At 45.7% G+C, this 22,124-nt stretch overlaps 1 protein-coding gene across 1 annotated transcript in view; it reads left to right on the top strand.

Moving 5' to 3' along the window:
- LOC141271720 (uncharacterized) overlaps nucleotides 1–22,124 on the top strand; it is a 152,239-nt gene that overhangs the window by 71,383 nt on the left and 58,732 nt on the right. The window contains exons 7-8 of the mRNA XM_073681816.1: nucleotides 20,641–20,738; nucleotides 20,937–21,027. Of these exons, the coding sequence (XP_073537917.1) occupies nucleotides 20,641–20,738; nucleotides 20,937–21,027 (189 nt within the window). The remainder of the gene's footprint in view (nucleotides 1–20,640; nucleotides 20,739–20,936; nucleotides 21,028–22,124) is intronic.

Raw genomic sequence — 22,124 nt, 5'->3', positions numbered from 1 at the left:
TGGAGGCTGTCATGTCTTTGGCCATACGTCTGGATAAGCGCCTTCGGGATAGACGGGTGTGACCTCCTTCTCCGGGGCCTTCTTGTCGGGGTTGTGTACCTTTGCCAAGGGAGCGGTCTGGGGGTGAACCAGTACTGGGGGAGGTGGAGGAACCTATGCAGTTAGGGGGTGTCACTACATCATACATCTCCCCAGAGATTCGCAAGAAAAAAGGCGTATGTTTTTTTTGTGGGAAAAACGGACACTTTGTTGGGACCTGTCCTTCAATTCCTAAACAAAAAGAGACTCGATTAACTCTCGGTAGTTTGGAGTTGGATAAACTAGGGGTACATTTGTGGCCAAACTGCAGTTCCCGCTTTGGGTCAGCATGGTTGATGCTGAGTTTGTGTAAACTCATGGTCTCGCTTGCTGTGCTTTAGCTGAACCTATTTCCATCTTTGCCGTTGACTCTGCGTCACTTGCAAAGAAAGCATTTACTCATAATGTGAAACTGAGGGTGGGGTTCAGTTCATCGGGAAATCATTCCTTGCTATGTTTTGGAAAATCTCCCTACTCCGATTGTTTTAGGTATCCCTTGGCTTGTTAAACATAATCCATTGGTGGATTGGCAAGCAGGGGGGAGATTATTGAATGGGGAGATTACTGCCATGAGAACTGTCTGAATGTTTCCTTTGCTGCTGTCTCTACGGTGTTTCTGCCTGCTTTTCTGTATCGTTTTGAGAACGTTTTTTCTGAGAAGGGGTGTCAGGATTTGCCTCCTCATCATGCTTATGACTGTCCTATTAACCTGACCCCCAGAGCTAAACTACCTAAGTCCAGACTGTATAATCTTTCTGGCTCTGAGAGACAAGCCATGAAGGATTTCATTGCGGAAAGTCTGGAGAAGGGACATATCAGACCCTCATCTTCGCCCGTGGTGGCATGGTTCTTTTTTATCAAGAAAAAAATGTCGGTCCTTGTTTAGATTTCCGAGAATTAAATCAAATTACCATCAGTGATCCATACCCTCTTCCTCTGATTCCTGATTTGTTCAGCCAGGTAGTGGGAGCTAAGGTATTCTCCAAGTTGGATTTAAGGGGAGCCTACAATCTGGTTAGAATCAGAGAGGGGGACGAATGGAAGACAGAGTTCAATACCCCGGAAGGACATTTCTAGAGTCTGGTTATGCCTTCTGGCTTGACCAATGCATCTGCGATATTCCAGCATTTCATAAATTTAGATTTTTCATCGTTTGGTGGGGAGGTTTGTGGTGGTCTATCTGGATGATATTTTGGTTTATTCATCTGTTTTTGAGTACCATTGGGGGCATGTTAGGCAGGTTCTCCAAATGTTAAGGGATAACAAACTCTATGCCAAAGTAGAGAAATGTGTTTTCGCTGTTCAGGAGTTGCAGTTTTTGGGGTACTTGTTATCTTCAGGTTTTCGGATGGATCTGGAGAAGATCCATTCTGTCCTTGACTGGGAACGTCCTGAGAACCTGAAGGCCCTACAACGTTTTCTGTGCTTTACTCATTTTTACAGGAAATTCATCCAAAATTATTCTGTTGTAGTGAAACCCCTTACTGACATGACTAAGAAGGGGTCTGATTTTTCCAAATGGTCGGATGCTTCCCTCCAGGCTTTTTCTTCCTTAAAGAATCATTTTGCCACTGCACCTATACTCAGTCAACCCAATGTTTCTCAACCCTTTATTGTGGCGGTCGATGCTTCGGATGTCGGGGATGGTGCTTTGTTGTCTCAGGGTTCGTCCCCTGGTAAATGGCGTCCATGCGCCTTCTTTTCTAAAAAATTGTCTTCAGCTGAGAGAAATTATGACGTGGGTAATAGGGAACTTTTGGCGATCAAATTGGCGTTCGAGGAATGGCGACACTGGTTGAAGGGGGCTGTCCATCCTATTACTGTTATGACAGGTTCTTATGGTCAGTAATAAATCCAGTAAGCTAAACTTCTCAACCCTAGGCAAGCCAGATGGTCCCTATTTTTTACTAGGTTCAATTTTGTTGTCACTTTTCATCCAGGGGTCAAAAACGTCAAGGTTGATGCTTTGTCCCGGAGCTTCCCTGATGGCGGTGACCATGAGAACCCTGCCCCGATATTACAGAAAGGGGTAGTCATTTCGGCTCTTTTTCCTGAACTGTAAGGTGAGGTGCTGGAGGCTCAGGGGGATGCCCCTGCCTCCTGCCCTTCACGAAAGTTATTTGTACCACCTGATCTTTGCCGTAAAGTAATCAAGGAATATCATAACTCTGTGCTTGCTGGGCATCCAGGTGGTAAGGCAACCGCGGACCTCCTCTCTCTAATCGTTTTTGGTGTCCGGGCTTGCATCGGGATGTAATTGAACACGTAGCTGCTTGTACGATTTGCACGCGTTCTAAGGATTCGCACACCCTTCCGTCTGCTACTCTTCTTCCGTTACCTATCCCTAGCAGGCCATGGACACACTTGTCCATGGATTTTATTACTGACCTACTGGTTTCTGCAGGCAAAACGGTGGTTTTGGTAGTAGTAGATAGGTTCAATAAAATGGTTCACTTAGTCACTTTACCTGCACTTCCCAATGCTAAGACACTTGCTCAGGTGTTCATAAATGAGATTCTGAAGCTTCACAGGGTTCCCTCCTATGTGGTGTCTGATCGGGGGACCCAGTTTGTGTCCAAGTTCTGGAAAGCATTCTGTTCTTGACGGGGGGTGCAGCTGTCCTTTTCCTCTGCCTTCCACCCTCAGTCGAATGGTCAGACGGAGTGGGTCAATCAGAACTTGGAGACATACCTCAGGTGTTTTGTCTCCGAAAATCAGGAGGATTGGGCATTCTACTTAACGCTGGCAGAATTTGCCATCACCGTTTTTCGGTGCATACGCTGTTAAGGGAGGGCAATAACCCTTCACGGTTGACCAGGTGAGCGTCAAATTATTATGTTGATTGCGCAATCCACAGAAAACCAAACGGAGGCAATGCGTGCTCTGTATTGGGAGGATTCAAAGAATCTCTGATCCCGTTTATTTTGCTTAGCATTTTATATTGTTTTGAGTATATCAAATAGCCAATCAACTCTACAGCCATGCTACAATACTATAGGCTAACTGATGTTAGTACAATTATTACGGAAAACACATATATGGTCATATTATCATTGTTAGTTTGAAGCACTATGGAAATTTTACAAGGTCAAACCTGGCCTAAACGAGTTAGATAACAGAGTGTCCGACAAAATGTTCTCTTGAGAAAAGGTTAGTGTGAGATAAGTTCCATGGGAAGAGAAAGAAAGAATGTATGTTATGCAAGGAGTGATAATGATTTTAAAGCATGCAGACAAAATGGAGTTGCTCTAGCATGAGTATCAATATGTCCTTTACATTCCCCCCTAAAAAATTAAGTTATTATCAACAATAGAGGTGCTTTCCCAGGGTCATGTTTTGAGCCTGAGGGACATTGGTCTTCACCCAATTAGTGCCCTTGTTACCAGTTTGTGGCTGTCGCGGCATGTCCATCCCCCCTTGTTAGTTGATGTAATCATAAGCTCAGATCTGAAATTGGTTGGGGCAAGCGGGTAAAGGTCATCATTCCCTTGTCATCCAGGTCTTCAATGCTGGTTACATCTGGGAGGTCCGTGTACAGTAGCACTGGATGTCGGTTAACAGTGTCCTCCTTGCTCTCTGATGACTGGCAGGTTTTCCTCATGCAAAATGGGATGCAAAAAAAGACTAGTTTTAGTAAAACATATATTAACAAGATGCACGCAGCAATATGCAACACTCTTTGGTCAATTCATTATGTTTGTTATATTCTTCCCTGAGTTTCCTAATGTCTTCCATTTTAGTCTTTAACCGTATGGTAGAGTTGGGGTCAATATATGGGTCAATATAGTGACAACAGGCTGGGCCTACAACCTGACACACATCCCTCCTTGAGCTGCTGTCAAATAGTCCAGCACTAAGGTATGTTGATTAGCCACTATAATAAGTTAATTCTGCACTGCAACAGTAGTATTAATTCCAAAATATTCCAAATCGGGTCATCTAAGTAGTCAGTGACTTCCACTAACTTGTCCCACATGTGTGTACCCAATGAGTAGAGGAAGACAGTACTAACTATCTTATCGGGTATACTCATTTGAACTAAATGAGGTCTTCCTGATGGGCGTGGGGTGTTGTCCTTGGCACGTTTATAAATGGTATGAAGAGGGATGGTTCTCACATTTACTTTACTATGGGGAATAAGATAAGTGGCTGAAGTTAGCCGGCCCAACATACAAGTCAGTCCCCCCTACTCCGACTGGGAGCCATTTGTATGCATTATTCCCACAGACCCAATATGTGGCTGATGGTAAATCCCATAAAGCAGAATGCTGTAATACTAATTTATGCACCAAATCAATAAAAACGGTGTTATTTGATAACATACACCATGAAGGCATTTGTCCCAGGGGGCTACAATATCCAACCTTTGGATTGCCACATGTTGGATTACTAGGCTTATATTCAGAAAATTCATTACAAGGGACGTTACCAGATATTTTATAACGTGTCATTGGTGCCTTTTATAAACAGATTTGCATGTACCCCTGAGTGATTATGAATGTATCTTTCCAATAATGACGGTCTGGGACGGACCTCCAGAAAGGGCATACTAGCGGCTGAAAACTGGTTAATGAGTACATATCCAACAGTCACTGATCTGGTTGTTTTCTAATTGTTTCAGTTCTTGTACCAAAATCTGATGGTGAGTAATGAACTTATTATTAAAGGGGTCAGTACTCTGTTGTAGGCTATTCCAGGTATTGACTAGTTTAACCATACATATTATCATAAAGCATCTCAGCTGTTGGGATTGTCAGGAGGACTTGGTATGGTCCGTCATACAATGGTTCTAGTCCATGTTTCCGAACATGCCTCTTCACATACACATAATCTCCTGGCCTGAGGGTATGACAACCTTCTGCATCAGCTGGATCTGGAATAGAAGATGATACTAACGCATGGGTGTTAGTTAAGGCTTTGGTAAGCTGAATCACATATTGCACAACATAATCTCTTTCTTCTGATAATTGTTGTGGGGTAAATCTAGCTATCGCTGGTTGTGACCCAAATAGTATCTCATAGGGTGACAGTTTGTGTTTCCCTATGGGTGTGGTGCGTTTGTGATATAGTGCAATGGGAAGGAGCTCAGGCCACTGGGCTGTAGTCTCCTGCATCATTTTGGTTCATTGCCCTTTCAGTGTGCCATTCAATCTCTCCACCTTGCCACTTGACTGTGGATGGTAAGGAGTATGTAACGTCACTGTTGATCCGATCATGGTAAATATTTATTGATATACTCATGAGGGAAAGGCTGGTCCTTGATCACTTTTGATAGCTTCTGGGACTCCATACCGGCAAACAACTTCAGAGACCAGCTTCTTGGCGGTAGTCTTGGCAGTCATGTTTGGAACGGCGAATGCTTCTGGCCAACTGGAAAACATATCCACTACCACTAAGCTGTCCATGGGCCCAGGCCGCAACGGCTGGATACAGGAGTCGAGGCAAACAGTACAGTTGTTTCTTCTTCCATAGCCCATCTATCAACTTAGCACCCGCCTCCTTCCACGACTGGCGTTCTTCTTTAGAGCGTAGAGCGTGTGGCGCATAGCTTTGTGATTGGAGGGACCGGTTGATGCTCTTCTGCAGGTTGATCCTGGGTTGGCACGGAATTTAGCTGTTTGGCCTGTTGTCGCGTAAGAGCCATGGACATGGATGTCAGAAGAAGAGCTGCTCGCTAAGCATGGAGATCAGCAAGTGCAGTACCTCTTGCTTCAGGGGCATCTGGTCGGGTATGAGCTTTTACCTTTACGACAGTCAACTGTCTTGGTAGTTGCACCACTTCCATCAATTGTCTGACGCTTTCAGCATTTTTCACAGGAGAACCTGCAGTCAGAGCTTTGAGCTCTGCTTCCTGTGCTGACATACTGGGAGGTAAGACTGCAGCCTCTACCGATGTATCTTCAGTTGTGACAGCATATTCAGTATGAAACCTGCCAGAGGTGTCAGCATATCCAGCATATCTGGATCCATCCGTATATAACGTAAGTTCTGGATCATCCAAGGGTACTTCCCCCCACTAGAACAAGTGGAGTTGACTCCGCAGTAATTTGTTCCGGACAATCATGCGGTGGAGCCTCTTTCCCCTCTCCTTCAGGTGCTGGTAGCAGGGTGGCTGGGTTGATGGTGGTGCACCGGTGTAATTTCACATTTTCTGGCAAAATCAACGAACACTGCAGCCGCAGGTGTCTCTGGGTAGACAGATGTTTAGGTTGCTGTGTGGCGTGAACCGCTCATAGACAGCTGGGGGAGGCCCTGGCTACCGGGTCCAGATGCGCTGAGTAATACCCGACTGGGCGCTGCTTTGTAAAGTGTCTCTGCGTGAGTACTCCGGCTGCATGTCCTTCTGTCTCAGAGACCTACAAATGGAAAGGTTGGGCATAGTCCGGATTTCCAAGGGCAGGGGCTGTCATTATCCTTGACTTTAGTTGCTCAAAGGCTTGTTGCAGCTGTTTTTAGTGGTCCTTGTTGTTTACATCAGCCAGAGTGTCTTCTCTTAATGCATCATACAGGGGCTGCATGAGACGTAAGACGTCTGGGATCCATTGTCTGCAGTATGTACATAGTCCGAGGAACCGTTGCAGCTCTATTGAATCTTTTGGGAATGGTAGTAGGTAGATGGCCGTCTTCCTTTCTTCTGTGAGATGTCTGGCACCCTGAATAAGGCAATGGCCTAAGAAGACCACTTGGCCAAGGCAAAACTGAAGCTTCGAGGCTGAGACTCGACAATTCAGTTTTGCTAGATGCTTGAGGAGGCTAACACTGGCCCTGATGGACATTTGCTTTGTGGGGGCACACAAAAGAAGGTCATCCACGTATTGTAATAGTACTACCTCAGAGTTGTCCAGCTGCCACGGCAGCTGACAGCTAGACATGTTTTTTGCACACTGATTAGGGCTATTCTGCGCGCTCTGCGGCATCACCGCACCGTCCAAGTCATTTGCCTGCCCTGATATGTAAATGCAAACAGAAACTGACAGTCTTTCTGTAGTGGAATGCTAATAAAACAAAAAACAAAAACATTTGCTTAATCAATTACTGTAAACCAGACAACGTGTATGTGCATCTATTAGAAACTTAAGGATATAAAACCATCTAGAGAATTAGTTTACATAAACACATATAATGCTCTGTCACACACTGATCATGATGATCTTCCTCATACACATTCTGGGATTCTGGGTATAGTGTGTATTGCGGCCTGTATTCCGGGTGTGCTAAGATGGCTACCACCAGAAGGAAGCATACTACAGGAAGGGTGCACCAACATGGCCACCACCAAAGGGACATGTGGTCAGAGGCTGGAGGTGATGCAATAGGTGTAGCAACGTGGCCGCTACAGGAAGGGTTGGAACTTTGGGCGGACATAGGTATAACAGATGAGGATGGGGCACTAGGAGTGGCTTGGGTAGTGGCAAGGGGTGGGGCCGCATGAAGCTGTGATGCGTATGCTATGGTGTTTTGGATTGTTTCTTTAAGCAGGTGACCTGGGTAAATCCAGGGGATCATATTTTGGTCCAACTGCATGTATAACAAACTGACATGATAGCTGTCCGGCTCTTGTAGCCTTCACCTCTCCTCTTAATGGACCATGGTCACGGATGTAATCATTAGATGCAGCTTGTATTGTAGGTCCCCCAATACGACATATCTCTGCAGCTAGCCCCCACCAATGCTGCAGTTTCGCATTTGCTGCGTTTACAATGATCCCAACCTGCTGTTGTGGTATACTCCCCTTGCCTATTCTCAGTATAGTAGAGAATGCTGAAGGACCATTCAGTAAAACAGATGCCACCTCCTCATACTAGCGTCCATGTTCTATTTCCCCAGTTTGGGAGAGGGTGAATAGGGAAGAGTTCAGAGGACCCTGGGTCTCTCTGAATGGAGTATGGACCATGGCAGGGGCAGGTGGGGGTTGTGGTTTATAATACCCCCCAGTCAGCATTGAGTAATGGGCAGGTTGGTGCTACAACACCGGGTTTACGTGCTCCACAATTATAGCACGTCTTGCGCCATCCTGAATTAGTGACCCAACACACATTACAGAGCCAACCGTCTGGGTTATATGATGGTGGCTGGCTCTCAGTGGGGGAAGTGCAGGGTCTTTAATCTCATAAGGTATAAATTGCTTAGTTTCCGGGTTCAGGGGCTGGGGTACTGCTACATTTGTGGGAGATGTTTCTTTAGGGGCTCTAGATTTGGATTGTGGACACATAATTTGGGAAGGGGGACCTACTTCCTCCTGTACTTTTTCAACATATCCTTAATCACAAATCTCATGTGCCACTTTCCTAAAGTTTTCAGCATCTTCCAACAATCCGCAATCAACTAATTTTCCTCTATTGTGGCGAATTCCTTCGTCCCACAACACAGGCTGAAGCCTCCCCTCCACAGGAAAATGTAACACCTTAAACAGTTTTGTTGCGTGCTTAAATGATCTTTTCCCTTTTCGACTGATCATGATATTCTTCACATTCTCCCTCTCCTGCGGGGGAGACAAATTCTTTCTGCTCCACAGAAACATTGATTATTCACTACAACTGACAAAAAGATCCTTAATTTGTGCACAGCGGAGTCTGGCCAGAGCTCCCAGCTGTTCCACTACTAACTCACCCCTCCCGTCGGGGGAATTCTTTCACAGCAAAATGAAAGGAGGAGCACTTTTGCAGCAGCTTTGCAGCTCTGCAACTTAGCAGCGCTCCGAACACTCGATATACGTATATCTACTTGCGTGTCCTACCCAATCTTCGATCACCTGCCGCAACTGAAACTAACAATGTTCAGTCTCTCCTAAGGATTTTTGTCAGAAGCTGAGAAAGATTCATACAATATTCACTTGTCAATCCGAGGTGATACTGCTTGGAAGTTAAATAATATCAGACCCCTAATGGGACTACACCCCTTATAGTCTCACCTTTGACTATATCCAACCAGGACGTCCAGAGATACTGCAAACAACCACACACCACGTGGAAACCACGCGAAACGGTCAGTGTCACTAGTAAAGAACTTGTGCACTTACCGTGGCTTTTTGTGGGGGATGATCAGTCCCAATTCTAGTGGGGGAGGCTGAAGGCAGGTCTCTCTTTGTGGACGTCCAGAGGCACCAGCTGTTAAGGGAGGGCAATAACTCTTCACGGTTGACCAAGTGAGTGTCAAATTATTATGTTGATTGCGCAATCCACAGAAAACCAAACGGAGGCAATGTGTGCTCTGTATTGGGAGGATTCAAAGAATCTCTGATCTCATTTATTTTGCTTAGCATTTTATATTGTTTTGAGTATATCAAATAGCCAATCAACTCTACAGCCATACTACAATACTATAGGCTAACTGATGTTAGTACAATTATTACAGAAAACACATATATGGTCATATTATCATTGTTAGTTTGAAGCACTATGGAAATTTTACAAGGTCAAACCTGGCCTAAACAAGTTAGATAACAGAGTGTCCGACAAAATGTTCTTTTGAGAAAAGGTTAGTGTGAGATAAGTTCCATGGGAAGAGAAAGAAAGAATGTATGTTATGCAAGGAGTGATAATGATTTTAAAGCAAGCAGACAAAATGGAGTTGCTCTAGCATGAGTATCAATATGTCCTTTACAACGGTTATCATCCACAGTTTGGTACTTTCAGTGGGGGAGGAGCTTCTGGAGTTCCTTAAGAGGAACCTTTTTGCTTCGTCGCTCTCCTCGGCGTGGCAGGGTGTTCTGTGTAATTTGAAGACCATGGGTGACAGGTATAAACGTATGACTGACAGAAAATTCTTACCAGGTCCGGACCTGAATGTGAATGACTTTGTGTGGTTGTCTACCAAGAATATAAGATTGAAAGTACCTTCTTGGAAACTGGGACCTAGGTTTATTGGTCACTACAAAATTACCGCCGCCATTAACCCAGCAGCGTTTCGTCTTGAACTTCCTCGGGCTCTAAGGTTCACAATGTGTTCCACAGGTCCTTACTCAAAAGGTACGTAGAACCTCTTGAACCCTCACCTCTACCACCGCCCCCAGTAATGGTTGATGGTAATTTGGAGTTCGAGAATAGTAGATTCTCATCTCCCACGTCATTCTCTACAATAGTTGGTGCACTTAAAAGGCTATGGTCCGGAGGAGAGGACTTGGGTTTCAGCGTCAGAGGTGAACGCTCCCAGATTGGTTCACTATTTTCGTACCTCTTTTCCTGAGAAACCCGGTCCTGAGTGTCCGGAGGCCACTCGTAGAGGATGGGGGGACTGTCACGGGTGTGTTAGAGGTGACAGACAGTCGCCCTGCAGGGGTTTGCAGGAGATCTCCATGTTTGGCAATGCAGACAGCTGCCTAGATGGGAGGCTATGTTTAGTACCCAGCGACTACCTCCCTTTAGTCTGGGTGTGTATATACCTGGTGTCAATACATAGATAATTAGCGTGCCCTCAGTTAAAGTAGAGAGGTGCTGATGGAACAGGCCTGTGATGCCTGGATCATGCAGAAGATTAAATTCATCGCACACTCATAGGATAATTTTGCAGTGGTATTTATTTAACAGACATAGAAAACTAAATCAAACCATAGGTGTTTAAGCGACAATTTGTGAAGGCGACAGTAGTAGACGTTTCGTCCACAACATAGACCTTATTCATTGAGTCGCTACTGAAAAGAGAGACAACAGTGTCAGAATACAACCCTATAATAGTAAAAATAGACATAAATACATAGCTCCAGTGTCACGGGTGTGTTGCCACGAAGATCGTCACGAGTACACAGCCTGACTTCTCGCAGCTGACTTGTTGGTGCTTTGTGTTTTCTCGGCAGTGAAGGAGTTAATTCTCTCTCTCTCTGGGCTAGCTGAGGTCCAGCCTCGCCCAGCTGCAATCAATGCTTCGTTAGTGAGACTCCTTTATATTCCTGCAGGTCTGTTTGTGAGGTGTCGGTGAAAGCTTTTCATTCAGACTTACAGAGCGGATCGTGGTGTTTGGAGTTACTGAGATAAGTGTATTTGAAAGTGTTATTTCCCTTTCCTCGCTTTATCATTTATCTCCTTTCCCGTTGGTGTTCCCTCTGTTGTAGTTTTGTTGAAGTTGTATGCAAGGTGGTTTTGGTTTTTCCCTTGTACTGTCTCGTTCGTCTTAATTCTGTGACAGTGTGACATTTTCACCGACCAACTTAGTTTTTCTCCAGCTACCATGGATCCAGTAGCCGGTCTAGCTCAGCAGTTGCAGAGTTTGTCCATGGGGCTGGCGGACGTTAGGTCCAAGGTTTTGCATCCTCTGGAGCAAGCCGGACCAGAACCTAAAGTAGCTCTCCCTGACAGGTTCACTGGGGGGCGGGACAAGTTTTTTGTTTTCCGGGAGGCATGCAAATTGTACTTTCGGCTGCGGCCTCGGTCATCGGGCAGTGAAGAACAAAGGGTGGGAATTGTCATCTCGCTCCTACAAGGGGACCCACAATCTTGGGCGTTCTCTCTTCCCCCTAGCTCCCCAGTTCTCCAGTCAGTGGATAGGTTTTTCGCTGCTTTGGGACTCGTATATGATGACCCAGATCGGATCTCCCTTGCTGAGTCTAAGTTACGTAGGATTCAGCAGGGAGATCGTCCGGCGGAGGAATTCTGTTCGGAGTTCCGTAGGTGGGCCACGGACACCCAGTGGAATGACCCGGCTCTTAGGAGCCAGTTTTGTCATGGTTTATCCGACAAATTACAGGATGTGTTGGCACAGTATGACTCTCCCGCGTCACTGGAAGCCGCTATGGCCCTTGCTATTCGCGTTGACAGACGGCTTCGGGAGAGGTGCGGGATAACTCTACCCCCTGTAATGTCTCCACCTCTTACAAGGTCCCCTCATATGGTGGTTCCCCTGGTCAGTCCGGAGGAGCCTATGCAATTAGGAGGGACATCATTTCGGGGAAGGGGACCGGTGGTGCGCCATAAGACAGGAAGGTGTTTCCTCTGCGGGAAAAAGGGACATTTTATTGGGGGGTGTCCATCCCGCCCCTTGCTGAGTAAAGAGTCGTCGAAAAAACTGTTGATCCCAGGTTGTGTGGTGGACGGCAATCTGGGAGTAGGTATTTCGTCCCTAGGTTCGTCTCAGTTTCTCGTACCGGCGGAGGTGGTGGTGGGTACGAGAACTGAGAGGATATCTGTTCTTCTGGATAGTGGGGCCGGGGCTAATCTGGTTGATGCTCGGTTTGCCCGGGTTCAAGGTATGCGATTGAGTGAGTTGGCTAAACCCATCCCCATATTCTCGATCGATGCCAGGCCTCTCGGTCAGGGAAGTTTTTTGCAAGCTGTGCATGGCGTAAAACTTCAAGTGGGGGCAATACATAAAGAACTGTTGTCTTGCTACGTGTTGGAGGGTCTTCCCACTCCTATAGTGTTGGGCCTTCCTTGGTTAGCTAAGCATAACCCTGTTATTAATTGGCAAACCAGAGAGATAAGCCAATGGAGTAAATTCTGTAATAAAAACTGCATGAACACGGTCATCGGTGCGGTTACTCCTTGGGTCTTACCTCCATTTCTGGCAGACTTTGAAGATGTATTCTCGGAGAATGGGTGTCAGGAACTACCTCCTCATCGCGAGTATGACTGTTCTGTAAAACTGCTCCCTGAGGCCAAGTTACCTAAAGCTAGGTTGTATAACCTTTCTGGTCCTGAGAGGCAGGCCATGAAGGATTATATTTCTGAAAGTCTGGCTAAGGGGCATATTAGACCTTCATCTTCACCGGTGGCCGCGGGGTTCTTCTTTGTTAAGAAGAAAGATGGAGGCCTACGCCCTTGCCTGGATTTCCGTGAACTTAATCGGATTACGGTCCGAGATCCGTATCCGCTCCCACTTATTCCCGATCTCTTTAATCAGATCGTGGGCGCCAAATGGTTCTCTAAGTTGGATCTCAGGGGGGCGTACAATTTGATTAGGATGAAGGAGGGGGATGAGTGGAAGACGGCTTTTAACACTCCGGAGGGGCATTATGAGAACCTTGTCATGCCATTCGGTCTGACTAATGCCCCGGCGGTGTTTCAACACTTCGTTAATGATATTTTTCGCCACCTGGTGGGACAGTTTGTTGTCATATATCTGGATGATATCTTAATTTACTCGCCGGATCTGGTGTCTCATCAGGAGCACGTTAGACAGGTGTTACAGATCTTGCGGGATAATAAACTGTATGCCAAGTGGGAAAAGTGTGTGTTCGCCGTACAGGAACTCCAGTTTTTAGGCTTCCTGGTTTCTGCGTCCGGTTTTCGTATGGACCCTGGGAAAGTGCGGGCAGTTCTTGAGTGGGATCGGCCGGAGAATCTTAAGGCACTACAACGTTTCCTGGGGTTTGCTAACTATTACCGGAAGTTCATTCGTATTTCTCGTCCGTGGTTAAGCCTCTCACAGACATGACTAAAAAGGGGACGGATTTTTCTAGGTGGTCTGACAAGGCTTGTCAAGCATTCTCCTCCTTGAAAAAATGTTTTGCCTCGGCACCCATACTCATTCAACCTGATGCGTCTCAGCCATTCTTTGTAGAGGTAGACGCTTCCGAGGTAGGGGTGGGAGCAGTATTGTCACAGGGTTCGTCCCCTGGTAAGTGGCATCCGTGCGCCTTTTTCTCTAAAAAATTGTCGTCCGCTGAGAGGAATTACGATGTCGGCAATAGGGAACTCCTGGCCATTAAGTTAGCTTTTGAGGAGTGGCGCCATTTTTTGGAGGGGGCAGTTCATCCGGTCACCGTCATCACCGATCACAAGAACCTGCTATATCTGGAGTCCGCTAAACGTCTGAATCCCAGACAAGCTAGGTGGTCATTGTTTTTTACCAGGTTTAATTTCGTCGTTACATATCGTCCTGGGTCTAAAAATGTAAAGGCGGATGCCTTATCTCGTAGTTTCCCTGGGGCCGGGAATACGGACGACCCGATTCCTGTTCTTCAGGAGGGGGTGGTGGTTTCGGCAGTATGCTCTGAGCTGGAGGAGGAGATATTGGAGGCTCAGGGGGACGCCCCTGTTGGACCTCCGGGGAGACTGTTCGTTCCAGATCAGTTGCGACAAAAGGTGATCGAGGCACACCATAACTCAGTTTTTGCAGGACACCCGGGGAGTAAAGCAACTGTGGATCTCCTCTCGCGTCGGTTTTGGTGGCCTAACTTACATAAAGAGGTGGTAACTTTTGTCGCGTCCTGTGGGGTTTGTGCGCGCTCTAAGACCTCACATACCCGTCCGTCTGGGGCCCTCTTACCTTTGAAGATCCCGGAGCGTCCTTGGACTCATCTGTCTATGGACTTTATTACGGACCTCCCTCCGTCTTCGGGTAAAACGGTCATATTCGTTGTAGTGGACAGGTTCAGCAAGATGGCACATTTTATCGCTCTTCCGGCTCTCCCTAATGCTAAAACTCTTGCGCAGGTGTTCATTGGGGAGATTGTGAGGCTTCACGGGGTACCCTCCGAGGTGGTGTCTGATCGGGGGTCTCAGTTTGTGTCCAAGTTCTGGAAGGCGTTTTGTGCACGGCGGGGGATGCATTTGTCATTCTCGTCGGCTTTTCATCCTCAGACCAATGGTCAGACGGAACGTATGAACCAGAGCTTGGAGACATATCTTCGGTGTTTTGTGTCAGAGAACCAGGAGGACTGGGCTTCTTTCCTACCTCTGGCAGAGTTTGCTCTCAATAATAGGCGAAGCGAGTCCACTGGTAAGTCCCCGTTTTTTGGGGCATATGGTTTTCACCCCCAGTTTTGTACTTTCAGTAGGGGGGGCTCTTCGGGGGTTCCGGAGGAGGAACGATTTTCCTCATCTCTCGCTTCAGTATGGAGAGGGGTGCTGAAGAATCTGAATACTATGGGGAACCGATACAAACGTATGGCTGATAGGAGGAGAGTGTCTGGTCCGGACCTAAGTGTGAACGATCAGGTATGGTTGTCTACCAGGAATATTAAACTTAAGGTTCCCTCCTGGAAACTGGGTCCCAGGTTCATCGGGCCGTACAGAATCAGTTCTGTTATTAATCCGGTGGCATTCCGTCTTGACCTCCCCCCTACGTTTAAAATTCACAACGTGTTTCACAGATCATTGCTTAAGAGGTATGTGGCGCCGGTGGTACCGTCACCTTTACCTCCCCCTCCTGTGGTTGTCAATGGTAACTTGGAGTTCCAGGTATCGAGGGTCATTGATTCACGCTTTAATCGCCGGTCCCTTCAGTACTTGGTTCATTGGAAGGGGTATGGTCCTGAGGAGAGGATGTGGGTTCCTGCGTCGGATATTAACGCAGACCGATTAGTTCGGGCCTTCCACACGACTCACCCGGATAAACCTGGCCCTGAGGGTCCGGAGGCCCCTCGTAGAAGGGGGGGTACTGTCACGGGTGTGTTGCCACGAAGATCGTCACGAGTACACAGCCTGACTTCTCGCAGCTGACTTGTTGGTGCTTTGTGTTTTCTCGGCAGTGAAGGAGTTAATTCTCTCTCTCTCTGGGCTAGCTGAGGTCCAGCCTCGCCCAGCTGCAATCAATGCTTCGTTAGTGAGACTCCTTTATATTCCTGCAGGTCTGTTTGTGAGGTGTCGGTGAAAGCTTTTCATTCAGACTTACAGAGCGGATCGTGGTGTTTGGAGTTACTGAGATAAGTGTATTTGAAAGTGTTATTTCCCTTTCCTCGCTTTATCATTTATCTCCTTTCCCGTTGGTGTTCCCTCTGTTGTAGTTTTGTTGAAGTTGTATGCAAGGTGGTTTTGGTTTTTCCCTTGTACTGTCTCGTTCGTCTTAATTCTGTGACAGTGTGACATCCAGGGGGGCAGCTAATGGAACATAGAACGGACTAGAAAGGATGGGGGATGAGGAAAAAGAGGTAGAGGGAAGTAAGAGGGAGGGTGAAGAGGAAGCGGGAGGCGGAGAGAGAGATCAGGTGGGGTGTATTTACATATATAGTACACTTGGTATATAGACATATAAACAAGAGTATTATTGCAGATACTGTTCAGTCTTACTTTTGATGAAGTGTGCATATGAGCCAGATGTTGTGGGTAGGGGCCACAGTGGCAGGAGGCAAGAGGAAGGGCTGTAATAATAGGAGGCATATCAGAGTAACAGTCACAGAAGTATGTTGTGGGGTAAAAGGGGGAAGCAGACATATGGTACCTTTGCTATGGTTCCATCGGTTATTTAGCCTGTGGAGATCTAAAGTACATAGGACAGAGGTTAGGTAAGTGACAGGGGTATAATGTCCATAGTCAAACTTCAGTATGCGTCTCCATCAATTGAGGTACCTGTGTTTCAGAGCGCATACAGGCGCTGGTCTGCTGCTCATGCCACACTGTGACCCCTACCCAAAACATCTGGTTCTTATGCACACTTCATCAAAAGTAAGACTGAACTGTATCTGCAATAATACTCTTGCTTATATGTCTATATACCAAGTGTACTGTATATGTAAATACACCCCACCTGATCTCTCCCTCCGCCTCCCGCTTCCTCTTCACCCTCCCTCTTACTTCCCTTCCTCCCCTCTACCTCTTTTTCCTCATCTCCCATCCTTTCTAGTCCGTTCTATGTTCCATTAGCTGCCCACTGGAGCTATGTATTTATGTCTATTTTTACTATTATATGGTATGGTATATGGTATATGGTTTAGTTTTCTATGCCTGTTAAATAAATACCACTGCAAAATGATCCTATGAGTGTGCGATGAATTTAATCTTCTGTATATACCTGGTGTGTCTAGGTGGGTGTCGCCGGGTATACTCATTTCTACTTGGAACTTTGCTGAAGCAGCATCACGTCCTCGTTGGAGTCTCGAGGTTGTGTGCCCTGTTGGAGTTTCTTCTAAAGCGAAGTTGTAATTCCCTTGTGTTGTCTTCCCCTTTTGTCTTTAGAGTGCTAGCGGAGGTTGACTAGTGCTCATCTCCTTCCACCCCAAGTTATAGCCTTATGCCAGGGATAGTGGGGCGAGGCAAGTGATGTGTGACAGCTGCGGAGGCTGTATAGGGATGTTAGGGGGAGACAGGGTGATGCTAGTCCAGATTAGGAGGTCACCTCTTCCGCCTTTTCCCTAGTGTCTGGGCTCCCTTTCCCCTCTGTGTTGCACTCACATCTGGCGTGACTCTCTGTGTTGCACTCCCACCTGGCGTGACATCGGGACACCCCATTAGTGAGACACATGAACAGTGCACATTGAGGTGAAACAAGAGACATCTCCTTTTGCATCATTGAGGTGGTTAAACCCAATATGAGAGGTGGTGATCTCAATAGATGTATCCTCAAAAAGGAAAGTGAGTGGATTTCCAGACTGGATTCACAAGCCCCTAAGGGACTGAATGAGCAAATTTCCTATGCCTGTTTTGTATGAATACTGCCCCATTCTGGATTACATTTTAGGATTTTATACTCTACCCATTGCTACTCAGTTCCCTGTGAATGAGGTTCACATATTGTTGTACTTCATCAAGATATCTGAGCTTCTATATCAGAATTATTTCTTAACAGTTATATCCCACTTATACTATTTAGTAACTAACAAGTGTGGTGTTCATTGTGTATCTCTAATTATGCAATAGGGGTCAAATATGACCATTTAGGAGTATACTGTGGGCCACCATCCCATATATTTTGTAGTGATAAAGTAGATCCACATGCCGATTGCATGATGGGAGGATGTGCAATACTTGTTTTTAGTCTCCCATGATATTGATCTCAGAGATTGGATTTTTCTGTTCGTGAAATGCAATCCAATACCATATGTGCTCCAGTGTGGAACGTAGACATCTGGGCATGCACATTTGTAGACAATGATCCTAGATGCGCCCCGGCGTGGAATGATAACTACGGGCATGCACAGTCACAGGTACGAGTGGCGAAGTGGCAATCAGTTTATCTGGCGTTTCAGCATAAAGCTCGTCACTTCCGGACATGCACACTAGGGGATGGACATTATCGAACCTCTAGCTCATGAGAAGTAGCGTAGGCGCAGTATATTATTGTAGACAGACTCTATTCTGTTTATCCTGTGACAATTCACCTCTAGGAATGGGAATGGGAATGAGCCTCCTAGTTTGGGAGGGGTTTTGGATGAAGTGGGCTATTTAAACATGGACACCTGGCTATTAGGCACACTATGCTGAACATCATGAATTATCATCCCTCTATCAAGCCTCCTAATGAACCTGTTGGGGAAATGCGTTGAGGCAGATTATTGAAACATTCTGTGAGTACCATACCCTTTCCTTTATACATATTGTAGGGGTTTTACTCACTGGGACACAATGGGAAGAAAACAGAACGCATGTTCCTTTAAAATTTCACGTGGGTTTATTACTTCATAAACCCAGAAGCCAAACAGAAAATCAAACAGCTTTTAGATCAGGCAAACAAAGTAAATGTCCTTAGCAGGTCTCTGCTCAGCCCGGCCTGTGTGGCACACAAGCTGGGGTAGCGTCCAGTGTCCTGGCTTGGTCTGAAGACAAACATACACAGGAGGCCTTCTACCTCCAAACACACAGACCATGTGCCAAACAACAGCCTTCATTTTATAGGCTGTTAACCACACCCAGAGGTGAGGTATGTGGGTAGCTGGACACGTCCATTCTCTCCTAGCTACCTGTAACCCGGCTCCCAGGTGCACCAAACGATCCTCTTAGTGCTTATGTGCCCTAGAGAAACCCTCCGGGTTACATCACAGAGACCAGCCATCTCTGTGACACATACCTCCCATCGACTACGCAACCATTAGCCACCTTACAATACTTTGATACATATCTGGTTTTATGATTACCCCACGGCTGATGAAAGGGAATCTGTCACCCCCTGGGACTTATCTGACCTCTCATATTGGCATACAGGTGATAGAAATGTGAATCTATACTTACCTGAATGCCTCATATTAGAGGTCTGTTTGCTGTGAAATGGCTTTTTATTCAGTGAAGATTCTGATGCTTGCTGGCCGTGGGGTAGTCGGTGGAGTGGATTCCCTTTAATAAATACTCACTTAGCCCCATTCTTCGTGCAGATACTAATAAATATTGGACCTATGAGATTTTTACCATATGATAGTTGGATAGTTAGGGGTGTATCATCCATATCAGCAGCCTATAGGGCTACTATGGTGCCCATGAAAAAACACAGATTTTGAGCTTGGTTTAAGTTGGTATCCATGCAGCACATAAATGCATGTTTACTATGGCAATAAATCAGAAGAAAAATTATCATAAACCCTGCTGTAAATAAATAAATAAAAAGCAAAAGTGCATTTAAATAAAATAGGGTTCTTAGCAACACTGTTTTTGATCAAAAATAGCATGAAAGCTATCCCACCATGGTAAAATGAACCCATTCAGGATAGTCCTACTCTGTATAATATTAAAAACCTTACCGTGTATCAAAGCCTCAAACTTCTGTGTGTGAATCAGAGATGAGATCTAACGTGATAGAAGATTACAGTCCGGGGAAGACGGGAAACATTCATATAGACGGCCGGTGGTGATGTAGTCAGTGAAGAAATCTGGCTAAATATGTTTGTAGAGCCGTAGTAGAAGATGAAGATGTCGTCCTCATCATGAAGTAATTATTTCTCATGTCACGTGTAATTAATATCTCCTGCTGTATTGCTAATGCTGATTGCAGTGTTGGTAAATGAGACGAGAATTAGCTTTATGGAAGATGAGTCTTTGAGAAACGTGTTCAGCTGCAGACTCCAAGGAAGAAACTACTTGTTGTCTGTGGCCTAAAATATATAGGTTTTATTACTAGATGTAAAGCAGAAAACTAAATACTGTAAAATAATAAATCTCCTCATATGTTTTCCCTTATTATCTCCAGTAATTGTATTATTACACAGGATTTTTATGATGTTACATCGGCTCATCATCTTCTCATTCAGGTCCCTATAATATCAGATCCTCTCAGTGAAGATCTATTTAAGAGCATTTTCCTTATGGACCCATCAAAGATGGATATGGACAGAGACAAGATGGTGGAGAGGATATTACACCTCACCCTAGAGATCCTCTTCCGACTTACTGGAAAGGTGAGAGATTCTGATGACGTCACATTACATCATTCTTATCTATGGGAATAACAGATGGACAGAACTGGAGAGGTGAGGACTCTGGAAATGTCTGTAGTGAGATTTATTTATATGTCTTTCCATAACCAGGATTACTTATTAGTGAAGAAGACCTCTAGTGAGCGCTGTCAGGTCCATGTGTCTGAGGGATGGGAAAGACCCCTGAGCCCAATCACGAGGCCTACATCTCACCCCTTCATACATGATGACATCAAAGACCAGAAGATCCTAGAACTCACCTACAAGATGATTGAGCTGCTGACTGGAGAGGTGACAGTGCTGGGAATGCTGGGACATTATACAGTAATGCTATGAAGGGATGACTGTATCATTGTATGTGTCAGGTTCCTGTAAGATGTCAGGATGTCACTGTCTATTTCTCTATGGAGGAGTGGGAGTATTTAGAAGGACACAAAGATTTGTACAAAGACGTCATGATGGAGGTTCCCCAGCCCCTCACATCACCAGGTAATAGACAGGACTAAATACACACGGCCTATAATTATCTGTATGTAAAGAATGAGTTCAGTCTCTGTATGTGTTTCCTCCAGATCTATCCAGTAAGAGGACAACACCAGACAGATGTCCCCATCCTTTACTTCCACATGACTGTAAACAAGAAGACCCCAATGTTCCTCAGAATCATCAGGTAGATGGAGAGAAGGTGTCATGAGATCTCCCCTATGATGTGTAGACGGCTGTGAAGGTCTTGTGTTCAGTCTTGTTTTATCCACCAGTATTATATGTTTTATACTTGTGTAATGAGAACGGTGGAGATGGCAGGATAAGAGCTGATCATAGATGTGACTTCTCCATCTGTCTGTGACTTTTACAATATTTGTTTCAGGGTGAAGATCTGACCCATATTAATACTACAGAAACATATGTAAGGGGTGATGAGTGGTGTAAAGAGGAGATTCCTACATATAACTACCCAGGTGAGTAGTAACCACTAAATGCTGAGAAGTCACAGATTCTTCTCAGTCACCGGCTGTGGTTGCTTTATCGGTGGTGTAGTCCAGCTATATCACAATCGTGTGATCACCATTTTGCCTCTAGACCACAACATTCTCTTCCACCCAAAACTGTTCAAATGATTTTGGGCATTTTAAAAGCCTTTTCCATAGAACTTACAACCTGGAGGATTCACCTACCCCCTGTGATTAGGAGACGTTACCTGCCCAGATCTGTAAACCACAAAGCCAGAAAATCACTTGAAGAAAAATATGATGGGACTGTAAGTGAAAGCGGAGGGTAATGATGCTGTTGGCTTCCTAGAACCCTGATATCTTATTGGATGAATCTACCTTCTCTCCCTTCTGTGCTTCTGAATGTTCTCATATGGCCACAGTGTTACCTAATGTTCTGTGGTGTGAGATGGCAAGAACAATAGTCAGATAGCCGGGTCAGAACATGGAGGTCAGAGAAAATACAAAATCACACAAAAGTAGTCCGTAAACTTTCCAAGGTCACAACAGGAAACAAATACACAAGCCAGGAGCTGAGCACAGAGGACTGAACCAGAGGAGAACAAGGCTGTATCTGGCAGCTTCCGGCAATATGCTTCCAGCTTTAGTAGGGTGCGGTGCTTTCCATTTGGCTAAAGCAGGGAGCAGATTACTCCAGCTGGACAGCACACACACCCATACTGCAAGACTGGATGGTACTACTGGTCCCAGGCACCCTAATCTTAGTGGCTGGACAGAGCCTGCGCCACCCAGAGCTTCTGGTTCTGACGTCTCCTCCATCACCAGCGCCACCTGCAGGATAAATAAGGCGGCTTCTGGTGAGAGAAGCAGACGTCGCAGGAGCAGATCCCAGAGGAGATGGGACCCACCATTTGCAGAAGCCCTAATGTGACCAAATTGCAGAAAACCAGAGCAGTAGAAATCCCCATAAAGTGACTCCATTTTGGAAATTATAACTCTCAGTGAAATAATCTATAGGAGTAGTGACTATTTTGACTCCACAGTCACTTTCCGGAAATTGGCACGCAGTGGATGATGGAGAGTGAAAATTACAAATATATTATTTC

Source organism: Phyllobates terribilis, unplaced genomic scaffold (genome assembly GCF_046119375.1).
Source record: "Phyllobates terribilis strain yellow unplaced genomic scaffold, ASM4611937v1 Scaffold_5__5_contigs__length_657084704, whole genome shotgun sequence".
Lineage (NCBI taxonomy): Eukaryota > Metazoa > Chordata > Amphibia > Anura > Dendrobatidae > Phyllobates > Phyllobates terribilis.
This window is presented reverse-complemented; position numbering and strand designations above follow the sequence as displayed.